General features: G+C 36.7%; 1 protein-coding gene across 1 annotated transcript in view; it reads left to right on the top strand.

Moving 5' to 3' along the window:
* Positions 1-15,726, top strand: part of LOC126890086 (atrial natriuretic peptide receptor 1) — a 263,191-nt gene that overhangs the window by 90,911 nt on the left and 156,554 nt on the right. Inside the window, exon 5 of the mRNA XM_050658933.1 lies at positions 4,430-4,539. Within this exon, the coding sequence (XP_050514890.1) occupies positions 4,430-4,539 (110 nt within the window). The remainder of the gene's footprint in view (positions 1-4,429; positions 4,540-15,726) is intronic.

Here is a 15,726-nt window from a genome sequence, read left to right as displayed (position 1 = left end):
ATAATTGCACTGTAAAGTGCATAAAATGCATCCAAAATTGCATAAAAATAAAAATAAAGTCAAAATCAGTATACTAAGAAACAAAATTTATTATTTGGGGGGTTTTTGGGGTGACTGAATACGATTACACCATCAGAGCTGATCCCCTGACCACCTGGTGCCCAAGGTCACGGCAAGAGACGTCATCTTCGGGAGTTTCGATGGTTTTCCGCATTAAATCGATGCAAATGGATTACTCAAGCGTTTTAGAGGTCGCTAAATACGAATATGATATCAGAATTAACCTCCGGAGTACGTGGTGCACAGGGTCGCTACTAAGGCACGTCGTCTTCTGGAGTTTCGAGGGATTTCGGCACTAAATTGATGTAACTGGATTAGTCGGGGGTTTTTGAGGTGGTTAAACACGAAGATGCCATCAGGATAGACCTTAGGATCACCTGGTGCCCAAGGCCACTGTAAGGGACGTCATCTTCTAGAGTTTCGAGGGCTTTCGGTATCAAATTGATGCAAACGGATTACTTACGGGTTTTTGAGGTCGCTAAATACGAATATGCCATCAACACCGACTCCCTGTGCACCTGGAGCCCAAGCTCACTGCAAGGGGCGTCCTCTTCTGGAGTTTGAGAGATTTTGGCATTAAATTGATAAAACTGGATTACTCGGGGGGGGGGGGAGGGGTTTGAGTCGTTAAACAGGAATATGCCATCAGAACAGACCTCTCGATCACCTGGTGCCCAAGGCCACTGCAAGGGACGTCATCTTCTGGAGTTTCGAGGACTTTCGATATTAATTTGATGCAAACGGATCACTTACGTGTTTTTGGGGTTGCTAAACACGAATATGATATCAGAATTGAACTCCGGAGTATTTGGTGACGAAGATCGCTACTAGTGCACGTCATCTTCTGGAGTTTCGAGGGCATTCGGCATAAAATGGATGCAAATGGATTACTCGGGGAGTTTTGAGGTCGCTAAACACGAATACGCCATCAGATCTCACCTGGTGCCTAATGGAGGTCATCTTCTGTAGTTCCAAGGATTCTCGGCATACAATTGACGCAAACGGATTACTAACTAATCGGATTTTAGCGTTGTTGAACACGATTGCGTCATCAGAACAGATACCAGAGCACCTGGTACCTAGGGCACGTCATCTTCTGGAGTTTCGAGGGTTTCGGTACTTAATTGATGCAAATGGATTACTCATGGGTTTTTGGGGTTTATGAACATAAATACGCCATCAGAACAGACACCGGAGCACCTGGTGCCTAAGGAACGTTATCTTCTGTAGTTTCGATAGTTTTCGGTACTAAATTAGTGCAAATGGATTACTCTTGAGTTTTTGGGGTTGCTGAATATGAATATGCCATCAGACTCAACCCACGCAGCATCTGTTGCTTAAGGCAGGTCATCTCCTGCAGTTTCGAGTGTTTTTGGTAGTAAATTGATGAAAACGGATTACTCATGGGTTTCTCAGGTACCTACACACGAAAACGCTATCAGAACAGACACCGAAGCACCTGGTACCTAAAGCAAGTTATCTTTTGGAGTTTCGAGAGCTTTTGGTACTAAATTGATGAAAAATGGATTACTTTTTGGTTTTGGGGTTGTTGAATACGAATATGGTTTACATGAGGAATTCTGGAGTATCTAGTGATTGCGGTAATCGCTAATAATGTCAACGCATAATAAAACTCATGTAAAAAAATTAAATAGATCAACATAGTAGAGTTCCTATTCTGTAAACTCAAAAACCCATGAGCAATTCGTTTACATCAATTTAGTACCAAAATTTTTTAAGCTCCAAAAGATGATATACCTTAGGCACTAGGTACTCCGGTGTTTGTTCTGACGGCGTATTTGTCTTCAGCAACCCTAAAAACCCATGAATAATCCATTTGAATCTATTTAATTCCGAAAACCGTCGAAACTCCAGAGGATAACGTGCCTTAGGCCCAGATGCTTTGGTGTCTCTTTTGATGGCGTATTTGTGTTTAGCAACCCCAAAAACCCGTCATTAATCTGTTTACATCAATTGAGTACCTAAAACTTTCGAAACTCCAGAAGATGACGTGCCTTAGGCACCAAGTTCTCCGGTGTTTGTTCTGATGGGGTATTCGTGTTTAGCATCCCCAAAAACCTATAAGTAATCTGTTTGCATCAATATAGTACCGAAAACCACGCCTAGCGGATGACGCCCCTTGCAGTGACCCTGGGCACCAGGTTCTACGATGGTCTGTTTTGATGGCATGTTAGTGTTTACTGACCTAAAAACCTCCGAGTAATTTATTTTCATCAATTTAATGCCGAAATTCCTTAAAACTTCAGAAAATGACGTCCCTTGTAGTCACCTTGGGCACCAGGTGCACAGGGGTTATTTGTGATGGCATATTCGTGTTTAGCGATCTCAAAACCCTCCAGTAATCCATTTGCATCAATTAAATGTCGAAAGCCCTCGAAATCCCAGATGATGACGTACCCTAGAAGCGACCCTGTACACCAGGTATTCCGAAGTTCAATTATGATGGCATATTCGTGTTTAGCGACCCCAAAAACCCATAAATAATCCGTTTACACCAATTTAATACCGAAATCCCTCGAAACTCCAGAAGATGACGACTCTTGCAGTGACCTTGGGTACCAGGGGATCCGGTGGTCTGTTCTGATGGCATATTTGTGTCTAACACCACAAAAACCCCCGAGTAATCCATTTTTATCAATTTAATGCCAAAATCCCTCAGAACTCCAGAAGAGGACGCCCCTTGCAGTGACTTTGGGTTCCAGGTTCACAGAGGGTCGGTTATGATGATTCGTGTTTAGCGACCTCAAAAACCCTCCAATAATCCATTTGCATCAATTAAATGCCGAAAACCCTCGAAACCTCAGAAGATGACATGCCCTAGTAGCGACCCTGGGCACCAGGTACTCCGGAGTTCAGTTCTGATATCATATTCGTGTTTACCGACCCCAAAAAACCCATGAGTAATCCGTTTACATCAATTTAATGCCGAAAACACTCGAAACTCCAGAAGATTACGTGCCTTAGTAGCGATCCTGGGCACCAGGTACTCCGGAATTCAATGGCATATTCGTGTTTAGCGACCCCAGAAATCCGTAAGTAATCCATTTGCATCAATTTAATACCGAAAGCACTCGAAACTCCAGAAGATGACGTCCCTTGCTGTGACCTTGGGCACTAGGTAATCTCGTGGTTTATTCTCATGGCATATTCGTGTCTGGCGACCTCAAAAACCCTCGAGTAATCCGTTTGCACCCATTTAATACCGAAATCCCTCGAAAGTCCAGAAGATGACGTCCCTTGCAGTGACCTTGGGCACCCGGTTATCCAGAGGTACGTTCTGATGGCATATTCGTGTTTAACCACCTCAAAAATCCCCCGAATAGTCCAGTTGCATCAATTTAGTGCCGAAATCTCTCGAAACTCCAGTAGATGACGTGCCTTAGTAGCGACCCTGGGCACCAGGTACTCCGGAGGTCAATTCTGATGGCATATTAGTACTTAGTTACCCCTAAAACTCGTGAGTAATCAAGATGACGTCTCTTGCACTGACCTTGGGAACCAGGTGATCCGGGTGTCAGTTCTGATTGCGTAATCGTATTCAGTGACCCCAAAAACCGCCTAAATAATAAATTTTATTCCTTAGTATATTTATTTTGACTTTATTTTTATATTTATGCAATTTTGGATGCATTTTATGCACTTTACAATGCAATTATGCATTTCCACCCATTTTTGAATACTAGACTTTTTTCTGACGTCATCCTGAACATAATGCAAAAAACTGCAAGTCTCTATGTGCTGTATTTAAAAATTTATTTATTTCGTGCTAAATGCCCTGGTCTATACTTGAAAAAAATTACGGAGTTTGATTATCTAGGAGTAAGCCTAATAAGTACTGGGAAAGAAAGCCAATTTCGAGAGAAAGGAAGACTGTAGGAGCCCTACACAATCTACTAAGAGTAAAAGAGAGAGGCAAAATTGAGACTATACTGAACGGTGATCTAGCCCACAGTGAAAAATTACGAAAATATGCTGAACATCTGGGAGCGGAGATTTTCGTAGAAAGATAAGCGGAAGAGACATAGACGATGAAGACGTTTGGAGGAGTCGAACAAATGCCGAGCTCAGGGAGCTGTACCGGAAACCAAAAATTGGCCAGATCGTCAGAACAAAGAGACTTAAATGGTTAGGTCATGTTACGAGAATGGCTGACGGTAGGTGGACAGAGGACTCGCTGTTGAAAGAACACGGAGAGCGAGTGGATCACGGGAAGAGGAAAAGAAGAGGACAATCACGGAAAAAGTGGCTAGAAGCGCGTAACGAAGACCTTGAATCAATCAGGATAACAAATTATATGACCCTTTATTGAAATAAACATTTGATTTATTTATCTTTATTCAATTTTCAGTTTTCATTTTATGTGTCAGAGGACCTTTGGTACGAGAATTTATGTTGACAGCCCACACGCTCGGCATGACTAGTGGAGAATACATATTTCTGGATGTGGAAATTTTTCAGGTAAAGACTTACTTATATTTTTTATATGGGATATAAAAGAATTCTATGTATCACACAGTCTGTAGAATTCATTAATAACCATATTCCTCCCACAGTTGTCTCCAGTGCTCCCAATTTTGTGCCACGTGATCCCAGATTGTTGCAACACTTCATATATCATTTGTCCACCATGTCAGAGGACATGGTGGACATTTATTTATTTGCTGAGAATCTAGGACGCCATTGCATTATGCATTTAGTCTATATTGTCTGTATTCAACATAAACACAATAAAAATAAGAAAGTTACCATATCTGGGACACGTAATGAGGTGACAGCGATATAAAATGCTAAGACTGATAATACAGGGAAAAATAAGAGGAGAAAGGAGTATAGGAAGAAGGAGAGTGTCATAGTTGAAGAATTTAAGGGTCTGGTTTAAATGCAGTTCTATAGAACTCTTCAGAGCAGCAGTAGATAGAATAAAGATAGTGATGATGATATCCAACCTTCTGACGGCACTTAAAGAAGCAGTCTGTATTAAGGACCATTCATCAGAGCCCATTTTACTTCAAATCAGGCCCGAGGTACTACATAATTTTCGGGCCCCTAACAAAAATTTAATAGTAATAATAATAATAACTTTTTTAAATGTATTAATTATTTAATAGAAATATAGTTGAACCAGAAATTTAAATTTGATTAACAATAAATAAAATTTATATTTAAATAATTAAACAATCTTTAATTGTTTAAAGTGCAAAAACTACCGTGGAATTTCTCTACTATGTACAGCATACATAATATGTGTGTATAAAGTCCTCACGTATAAGTATTTTATAAACCAGCGGCTCCAACCACTAGCAGAAAATATTATTGGGGACTATTGGAGATTATCAAACCGGCTTCAGACGGGGAAGATCAATAATGGAACATATTTACAGTCAATCAGGTCTTGAGCAAATCATGGGAACACGACATTGATGTTCACAACGTGTTTGTAGACTTCAAACAGGCATAGGATTGAGTCAAAAAGAAGAGACTATACTATATATTGGCTAAATTGGTAATACCATACAAGCTAATTAGACTCATTAAAGCCACAATGGATGAAACTCAAGCATGTCTACGGGTACAAAACCACGGGACAGACTTTTTCAAAATCTCGCAGTGACTGAAGCAGGGAGATGGGCTGGCCCCAACATTGTTTAACCTGGCACTGGAGTATGCGGTTAGGTAAATACAAACTGGACGAGTAAACCTACTGACCAACAGTAGGTTTACAACATTAATTCGACCAATAGCATGCTATGGCAGTGAAGCATGGGTCCTGAATGAAACATCCAAAAACAAACTCGACATATTCGAAAGAGGAGAATAAAGTACTGAGGAGAATACTAGGACCTGTGAGGGAAAACTGAATCTTCAGAAACTGCGATGCAACAACGAGCTTTATCAACTTTATAAGGAAACACCCCTGACAGACTTCATTAAAATACAAAGATTATAATGGGCTGGCAATGTGATAAGAATGGGAAAGGATAGGCCACCAAAAAGAGCAATGAACGCTAGGATGCAGGGAAAGAGACCGGTTGGAAGGCCAAGAAAGTGCTGGGAAGACACAGTAAGCAACGATGCACAAGCATTTCTAATAGTCCATGTATGGAGAAGAGCAGCCACAGATAAACAAGGGTGAAGGCAAAAAATAAAGAAGGCCAAGGCTTAATTTCGGCTGTAGTAAATTAGAAGAAGCAGAATATCAGGATGTGAGGACGAACTTCCTGTTTGTGCACTGTTTTGTGATGTAAAATATGATAATATGGCATCTTTTGGTGCCTGCCGTTCCTGTTCTTTAATTTTTGGTTTTTTCGTTTTTCGCTGCCACTTAAATGTTTGTAACTCATGATAATAATAAAATGATTACTCAGTTAAGAATAATGAGTGTTTAAAGGAATTTCATAAAACGACTAATGATTAATGAATAGATTAGTTCATTAGTTGAACTTTGAATTAACTTAAACAGCACAGGACTGAAAACTAATATGTACAAGCAAGCAATGCCTTATCTTTGCAAGAACAAGAAAACGGCATCAATCATCAAACTAAATATTAAATTTAAAAGTGCATTTTGAATAAATATTATGACAATACGTGACGATACCTCTTGTTAATCCTACCTCTTGGTAATCCTTCGGAGTGGTGTCTAAATTTTGCTTATTGTTATGCCGACAAGGCAATCTACCTACTCTTATTGCAGTTTTATGATAAGAATGGTTTATGTTGGTTTATGGTTTATGAATATCACTCTACCTCAATTTATCATTTATCATTTCCTGTTCGTAAAATGAAATAATTTTGAAAATTTATTTTGTTTTTTCAATAAAAAGTTTCTTTCAGTGATCTTTTCGGGCCCCATTAAAATGCGGGCCATGGGCCTAGTGGTAAAATAGGCCCTGCCATTCATTCTCGTTAGGGAGCGTTCAAGTATTACGTAACGCGATTTTTAAACATTTTTGACCCCCCCTCCTCCCCTCCATTACGCATTCTTGTGGGCGTTTAACTATTGCGTAACGCAATTTTTGAAGATTTTTACCACCCCCCCCCCTACGTTACGTAATACTTGAACGGCCCCTTACTTGTCTAACCTAACTCCACTTAATTGTTATCTTTTCCGCAGCATATCGCTTATGTGCGAGAAAATTGTCACATTTAAAAATTTTGTCAAATCCAGTTAAATACACAAAAAAAATAAAAAAAAACGGCGAATTTTATGAACGTAGTGTCAAAACTAAACTCCGAATAGTTTAAAACAGAGGTTCTCAATCTTTTTGAGTCAGGTACCACCAAATACTTTTTATTATTTTTGGTACCACCTAACTAAAATACCTGCCTAGCTAGGTGATCTAATTAACTATAATTGTGCCAATGGTGGTGCTGATTTTGGCTGTTTTAAGTTTTGCGTACCACCTCAAATAATGAAATGTACCACCAGTGGTACATGTACCACAGATTGAGAACCGCTGGTTTAAGAGAAATGCGAGGAAATGTCGCTTTGCCGGTGTAAAGGTCGGATGGTTCGTCTATTGATGTATCGACAATCGACATAATTCAGTTGAGTGCGAGACGTTGTCGAGGTAAGTACATGATTTTTTTTAGTAAACCGTCACATTTAAAATTTATAATAATTTACTATGTGGCTTGTTTCTATTATCTATGTGTATTATCTTGAAAAGTGACATATTAAAATTGTAACAGTTTGCCTTAAAATTATGTTTATAAAAATATAAATCTAACAGTTTTACATAATGTATCAATTAAAATATGTCACTTTTCTTAATAATACTGACGTTCCCATTTTTATTACTGGATTTCTCAAAGTGACACCTGTTTAAATGGGACGATCTGGTAGAAATGATTTATTAGGAACAATTGCCTTAACGTTGCAATCCTAACGAGTTTTGTTTTTTTAATGGCAAAAGAATGTAAAACCGATTATTATTGGCAGACTCTTTATAATGGAGAGACAAAGAAGTAATCGAATAATGATGTTAATGAGGTTGGCAAAGTCCGCTGTGGACACAGGAGGGTCACATATAGAGCACTGGGAAGTTATAAAAGATAATAAGTATAGTCATCTAAAGAAAGTCCCACTTCCTAGTGAAATGGAGACTGCACACAGCAAGACCAGCAGATGGATAGATAATCAAGACTTTCAAGCATCACATTCAATATCGTTCAATGAACCTAGTCAGCCCACTAACGATAGGTATATGGAAATGGAGACTGAAAATGTTAAGATCGACGCTACGATAGCGCTTGAAGTTGAGACTAAAAATGTGAAGACGGACACTGTTCTTCATATGGAAGTTGAAGGTTGGTTTCCATCCTGATCATTACTTTTCACTCATGAGAGGAATGAAAATAGGAAAGAAAAATTTCCAAGTTCTCGAAATGAGTTATAAGGACTTTTTGAACTTAAAGTCAATGCCCGATGTAATTCTACAAGGGATTATCAAAATTCGAGACTTGCGCACTATTCATTTAACAACTGAAAAAGTATAATGTACAGATTCATTTGGATCCCAGTATTCCTCCATACCAATAAAACGAAAAACCAAAAGCAACGTCAAAGTGATATTACCAGCATATCCAGAAAAACCAAAAATAAATGAAAAAAGAAGACTGGGATTATGTCTCCATTCGAAAAAAATATCATTCGATCTTACTCTAGGCCCTTTTATGAGAGATTGTAGCTAATGTTTCAATAAAATAACATTTTCAAATATTTGTCATAGTGTCTTATTTCTACAAAACCTTCCCTTTTTTTTAGATGAAAAGTGACACTTTTGACCAGAACTAGAAAAGTATTGGATAATTTACCGTCAATATAAATACAGGTTGTAAAGACCATTCCGAGGCATCACACTACCAAGGTTCTACAGTAAATTGTTATTGTATCTACTACATTGTACTACAAGTAATTGTACTACAAGTTGAAATTAAAAAATCGACATGACATTCTTCTTCTAAAAGTGCCTATCTTCTGGAGATGTTGGCGACCACATTGACCCATCGTATTCTATTTACGGCAGCTCGAAATAGATCAGTTGACGTTAGACCAGTCCTCTTCCTAAGATTGGCCAGCCAGGATATACGTCTACGTCCAGGGTCTCTCCTGCCCTCAATCTTGCCTTGTAGAATCAACTGCAGCAGTCGGTATTTTTCATTACGCATAATGTGGCCGAAGTAAGCCAATTTTCTGTTCTTTACGGTGTTAATTATTTCTTTGTCTTTTCCTAGCCTCTGGAGAATAGTTATATTAGTTGTGTGGTGTATATATTAGACCCTCAACATACGTCGGTAGCACCACATGTCAAACGCCTCTAACCGTTTTATGGCATCTTCTGTCAGGCTCCAGCTTTCAACTCCGTATAGGAGGACACTAAAGACGTAACATCTAAGAATTCTTATGCGTATATTGATACTTGAAGACAAGTTGCAGAGAATTTTCTTAAGACTGTTAAAAGAGCTTCTGGCTTTATCAATACGAGTTTTTATTTCGTAGCTATAATCCCAAGTATCCTTAATGTTGCAGCCCAGATAGCATATTTTCTGTACTCTCTCTAGAGGTGTATTGTTTACTGTAATTTGGGCGTTTATGTTGGTGTTTTTACTAATGATCATTATTTTTGTCTTCTTACAGTTTAGTTTTAGGCCGTATTTGTTACATGCTTCTACAACATTATCCATGATCCTTTGGAGCCCCTGCGCACTATCCGCCAGCAATACTGTATCGTCTGCATATCTAATATTATTTATAAGTTGTCCATTTACTGCAATACCATCTTCTGATTCGTCCAAGGCCTCTCTAAAGATGTTTTCAGAGTATATGTTGGTGACAGTATGCAACCCTGTCTGACTCCTTTTTCAACCGTGAAGATTTCGGACAGTTCATTTTCGAATCGAACTGTTGCTTTTTGTTGGAGATATAAGTTTGAAACGAGTCTTATATCCTTACCATCGAGTCCTGATGTTTTTAGGATATCGATTAGTTTTTCATGTGGGACTTTATCAAATGCCTTCTCGAAATCTATGAAACATGCATACACATCGCAATTGACATCCCTGGCTCTCTGTATTAGAACTTGCAAGCTGAAAAGTGCTTCCCTCGTTCCGAGTCCTGATCTGAATCCAAATTGAACTTTGTTTAGAAACTTTGTATGCTGTTGCTGGTATGAAATCTTGTTGCAGATTATGGGTCTGAGAAGAAATGGACTCGATTGAACTAAAATTCACTTTATTTGACTTTTTACATTTGTTGCTCTTGCTTCGCTGTTGATCGAATGAGAGTGAGTTTAGACTCGCAATTATGCACCTAACGTTTGGCGGTGTTGCCATTACAATGTTGCCAGGGCATTTACAAAATACAAATACATGAGTATAAAAATATATCGAACATAACTCCCCCCTTTGAAGGGACTTCAAAGTTCATACAAATATTATTGAAAAAACAGATACAAAAAATAAATGAAATTGTCTTGGTTTTGAACTGAACTAAATTGGTTTTACACCGAACTAAATTGGTTTTACACCGAACTAAATTGGTTTTACACTGAACGAAATTGTTAATTGACTGTGTCATTTTCTATGGGTAGGGGACACAAATGTCTTACCGAACGGGTCACAATTTTGGAAAAAGTCTTTATCTCTGCAACTCTCGAAACTCCATCCTTTCCAGGGAATAGACGCAGGATTCTTCCCATTGGCCACTTGCCTGGAGGTTGTTGGTCATTTTTGATTAATACCAGTGTACCTACAGCAATCGGAGTAGCCTGGTTTTTCCATTTATATTGAAAACGTAGTTGAGAAATGTACTCTTTTGTGAATCGTATCCAAAATTGTTGATATAATTGTTGAATGGATTGTAGTCTGGATAGCCTGGTTGGCGGAACTTCTGATACGTCAGGTTCAGGAAGCATTGTAATTGGACGACCAATTAAAAAATGTGATGGGGTAAGTGGTTCTAGGTCATTAGGATCATTGGATAAGGAATACAGAGGTCTAGAATTTAAGATTCCCTCAATTTGAATAAGCAGTGTATTAAAAGTTTCATAAACTAATACTCTGTTCAACATTGTTCGCTTTAAAAAATGTTTTGTACTTTTTACTGCTGCTTCCCATAGGCCACCAAAGTTGGGCGCATATGGGGGTATAAAATGCCAATGAATATTGTCTTTTGAAGCATATTGAGTAATAGCATTTTCATTTTTTAATAAAAATTTTCCAAATTCTTTTAATTCATTTCTAGCTCCAACAAATGTGCTACCATTATCTGAATAGACATCTGAAGGTACTCCTCGTCGAGAAGTAAATCGTTTGAGACAAGATAAAAAACATTCTGTTGTTAAATTTGATACTAATTCTAAGTGAATTGCTTTTGTGCTGAAACAAACAAAAGCACAGATGTAACACTTTAAAATTTTGCATCCTCGTCCTGCCTTATCCTTTAACGGAAATGGTCCGGCATAATCAATGCCTGTAAATTGAAAAGGCAAGGAGGGTTTAATTCTATTATCTGGTAAACTAGACATTGGATATGTAGCAAAAGATGGATTAAATTTAAAACATGTTATACAATTTTTAGTTGTTTGCCTAGCTAAATTACGTCCACCTATAGGCCAATAAAATTGTCGTATGGATGCTAAAAGAAGTTGAGGGCCAGGGTGTAATAAAGCAGCATGTTTGTGTTTAAAAATTAATTTCGTCAAATTGTGTTTTGAAGATAATAAATATGGATGATGTTTATGTATTTCTAACGAAGTAAACTTAAGCCTACCGCCCACACGAAGTACACCTTGTTCATCTAGAAATGGTGACAGAAAACTAAGTTTGTGTTTTGGGGGTAATGATTTATTTTGTTCTATAATTTTTAGTTCCTCTGAAAAGGATTCTAATTGAGATAATTTTATTAATTTTAAATTAGCATAGTTTAATTCTTCAACTGATAGAGATCCAAATTTTCTCTCAGATTTAGATTTCCTTAGATTGGAAATAAATCTTAGCATATAAGAAGTAATTCTTTGTAACTTTGTTAAATCTGAACATGTTGTGAATAAAGTAAACTGATTTATAATTTTTGAAGTCAGTACCTTGTGAACTTTCTTTAACTCTGGCAATTCTGTAACTTGAACAGAGTTTGAATTGATCAAGTGATCAATAGATTGGGATAAAAAATCTGGTCCCTTCCACCATAAATTCATATTGATGAGAAGTTCTGGCACTATTCCTCGAGAAGCCAAATCAGCTGGATTCTCTTTAGTGCTAACATAAGACCACTTATAGTTATCTGTGAGATTTTGAATCTTTGCTACCCGATTTGAAACAAATGTTTGTAACTGGTTTGGTTGCTTTTTGATCCAACATAAGACAATCTGAGAGTCAGACCACATATAAACAGGAACAGTGGATGAGATTGCCTTAATAGTTTGGTTTGTTAATTGAGATCCAAGAAGAGCTGCACAAAGCTCCAGTCTTGGTATTGTTAATGATTTTAGTGGTGAGACTTTAGTTTTCGAACAAAATAGTCTCACAGTATATGCTCCATCTGAATCGATGCTACGCATATAAAGACAACTAGCATATGCTTGTAATGAAGCATCACAGAAACAATGAATATCTACTAACTTGTGACTTGTACCTATTACAATTCTTGGAATTTTAAGTGTATTTAATTGTGACAATTGATTGTAAAATTGAAACCATTTGATATATACATTTTCAGGAACTGGGTCATCCCAAGGTAATTTAATTGACCATAAATATTGAATCAACATTTTTGAAATGATTATTACTGGGCTGAGAAGTCCCAATGGATCATATATTTGGGCAATAATAGAAAGTATTTGTCGCTTAGTAACATTTTTATCTAGTGGAATGGTGGTGATATTATATCTTAAAATATCTTGTTTGCTGTCCCATTGAATACCTAATGTTTTGAAACTCTCTGATTCTCCAATATTTAAAACTTTATTAGGAACGTCAGTTAATTCAACTTTCTCTAAAACAGCAGGATTGTTTGAAATCCATTTTCGTAGTATAAAATTGGCAGATTTTAAAATAAATGAAATATCATTACATCGTGTTTGTAACTCTTCAATATTATTAGATCCCGTCAAAAGGTCATCTACATAAAAATCATTGTGAATAGTTTTAGATGCGATTGGAAATGTGTTTTCATACTCTGTAGCTACTTGATTGAGGCATTTTATTGCTAAATAGGGAGCAGATTTTGTACCATATGTAACGGTATTGAGCTGATAAGAGGATAAATCGTCCTCAGGGTTGTTTCTCCAGATTATGCACTGCAACGGTCTATGATCACCGTGCATTAGAATTTGCCTATACATTTTTGATACATCTGCTGAAACAACATATTTGTATAATCTGAATCTAAGTGTAATATCAAAGATATTATTTAAGACCTTTGGTCCCATGTATTGCAAATCGTTTAGAGACCATCCCGAACTAGTGGCACACGAACCATCAAAAACAACTCTTATTTTTGACGTTATACTTGATTCCTTTAAAACAGCATGATGTGGTAAATAATAGTGCAATTTTGGTAAATTTTCTAATGAAATTTTAGTCATGTGACCTAATTGTATGTATTCTTGAATAAATTGTTCATATAAGTTATAAAATACAGTGTTTGATTTAAAACGTTTTTCTAAAGACAAAAAACGTTGAATTGCTTTTTCATGTGAATCCCCTAATAGTGTAGGAGATGATTTTAATGGAAATTTAACTATAAATTGTCCATTCTCATGGCAAGAAGTATCATTATTGAATAACTCTTCACAACGTAGTTCATCCGTTGACAGTTCACTAGAATTATCAACCTCATTGAGTTCCCAGAACTTTTTTAACTGATGATCTTCTTGTATAACAACACTTTTTGAAAAATTGCAAATAGAATAATTAATTGAATTACTTATAGTACCAGAAACGATCCACCCTAACTTGGTATTTTGGAAGATTGGTTTATTTTTTCCTATAGTAATTTTTCCCTCTAATATTAAGTCCCAGAATAATGTAACTCCTATTAGCATATCAATATCATTAGGTGAGTAAAATTGTGGATCTGAGAGTTTAATATTGTCTGGAATTTTAATATTTGTTAAATTGACCTTTTCTGAAGGAATAGCTGATGAAATCATAGGTGTTACATAGCAACACACATTACATTGAAAACTACTGACATTAGAAAATATTGTTAATGATGTCTTTTTTGTCAATGTAGACGTTACTTGATTTATACCAATAATTGATAAATTTGCAGACGATAATGGCATACCTACTTTCTTACAGAATGCTTCTGTTACTAGATTTGATTGTGCTCCAGAGTCCAACAGGGCTCTGCCTACTTGAAAATTGCCACGACTATCTTTAACCTTAAATGTTACCGTAGATAATAGAATTGATGCATTGTTATTTGTTACACCTTCTTCGGTGTTTTTACAACCTTTTGTTTGAAATAGCACAGCAGATTGCTCACTTGTTTGATTAAGTGGATTATTGTAACTACCACTTGTACTTGGTTGAATGCTTGGATTATTGACTAATAAAAGTTCATTATTTTGCTGATTTGTAAAGTCATTATGAAGGTGCGTGTTGTGCTTACGTCCACATTTTTTACAGGACCCTAAATTGCATAAATTCTGATAATGCCCCACCCTTAAGCAGTTCGAGCAAAGTTTTAATAGTTTTACTTGTTCCCATCGTTCATTGACATTTAATTGCATAAATTTTTGACATGAATAAATAGAGTGTTCACCCTTACAGAAATTGCATTTAAATTTATTAATCGTTAAATTGACATGAGAACCTACCTGTCTCTCTTTTGTTTTATAGAATTGATTGGATGCTCTAGTAGCTTGATTAAATTGATTACCTTGCGGTTTAGCATTACTTTCTTGTTGTGATTGTAAAATATCTTGTCTTTCTTTAAGAAAATCTAGAAATTCGTTTAATGTGGGAAGCTCTGCCTTGGTGTGAGATTCCTTCCACTTGTGTTGATTAATCTTATCTAGTTTATGGTATATTATATGAATAATGGTCATGTCCCAAAGTGACTCTTTTGTTATCTGCATACTTTCCAGTGCAGATAAATGAATGGAAACCTCATCTAACAAATGTCTAAATTGTGCAAATTTATTTTTTTGTAAAGGCTCTATATTAATGACAGATTGTATGTGTGTGTCTACCAGACATTTCTTTTTGTCGAACTTATCACATAGCATTTTCCATGCTCGTGGATAATCTTGTGTCTCCTCACATCCCAATATGGCTCTTTTGGCATAGCCATCTAAAGCAGCTTTTAGAAAATTGTATTTTTGATTATTGCTAAGGGTTGTGTTTTGATGAATGGTTGAAATGAAATTTTGTTTAAAATTTAACCAGCTTTCATACTCCCCGTCGAAAGAAGCAAGACGAAGCTTCGGTAGTAATATATTTTGCAAAGAATCATGTGCTGGAGCACTAGGTTGAACATAAGAATTTGCATTTTTATTTTTATTTAAAATATCTTTTAAAAATGAAATAGCAGCAAAATATCTGGATTCAAAAGAATCCCTTTCTGAAAATTGTGAAACTATATCTTTTTCCTCGCATTTCTCTTCGATTTCACCCTGTATAGGTTCAAATTGATTA

The sequence above is a fragment of the Diabrotica virgifera genome, chromosome 8 (assembly GCF_917563875.1).
Source record: "Diabrotica virgifera virgifera chromosome 8, PGI_DIABVI_V3a".
In the NCBI taxonomy this organism is placed as follows: Eukaryota; Metazoa; Arthropoda; class Insecta; order Coleoptera; family Chrysomelidae; genus Diabrotica; species Diabrotica virgifera.
The sequence above is the reverse complement of the archived record's forward strand: the minus strand, read 5'-3'. Positions and strand labels throughout refer to the sequence as shown.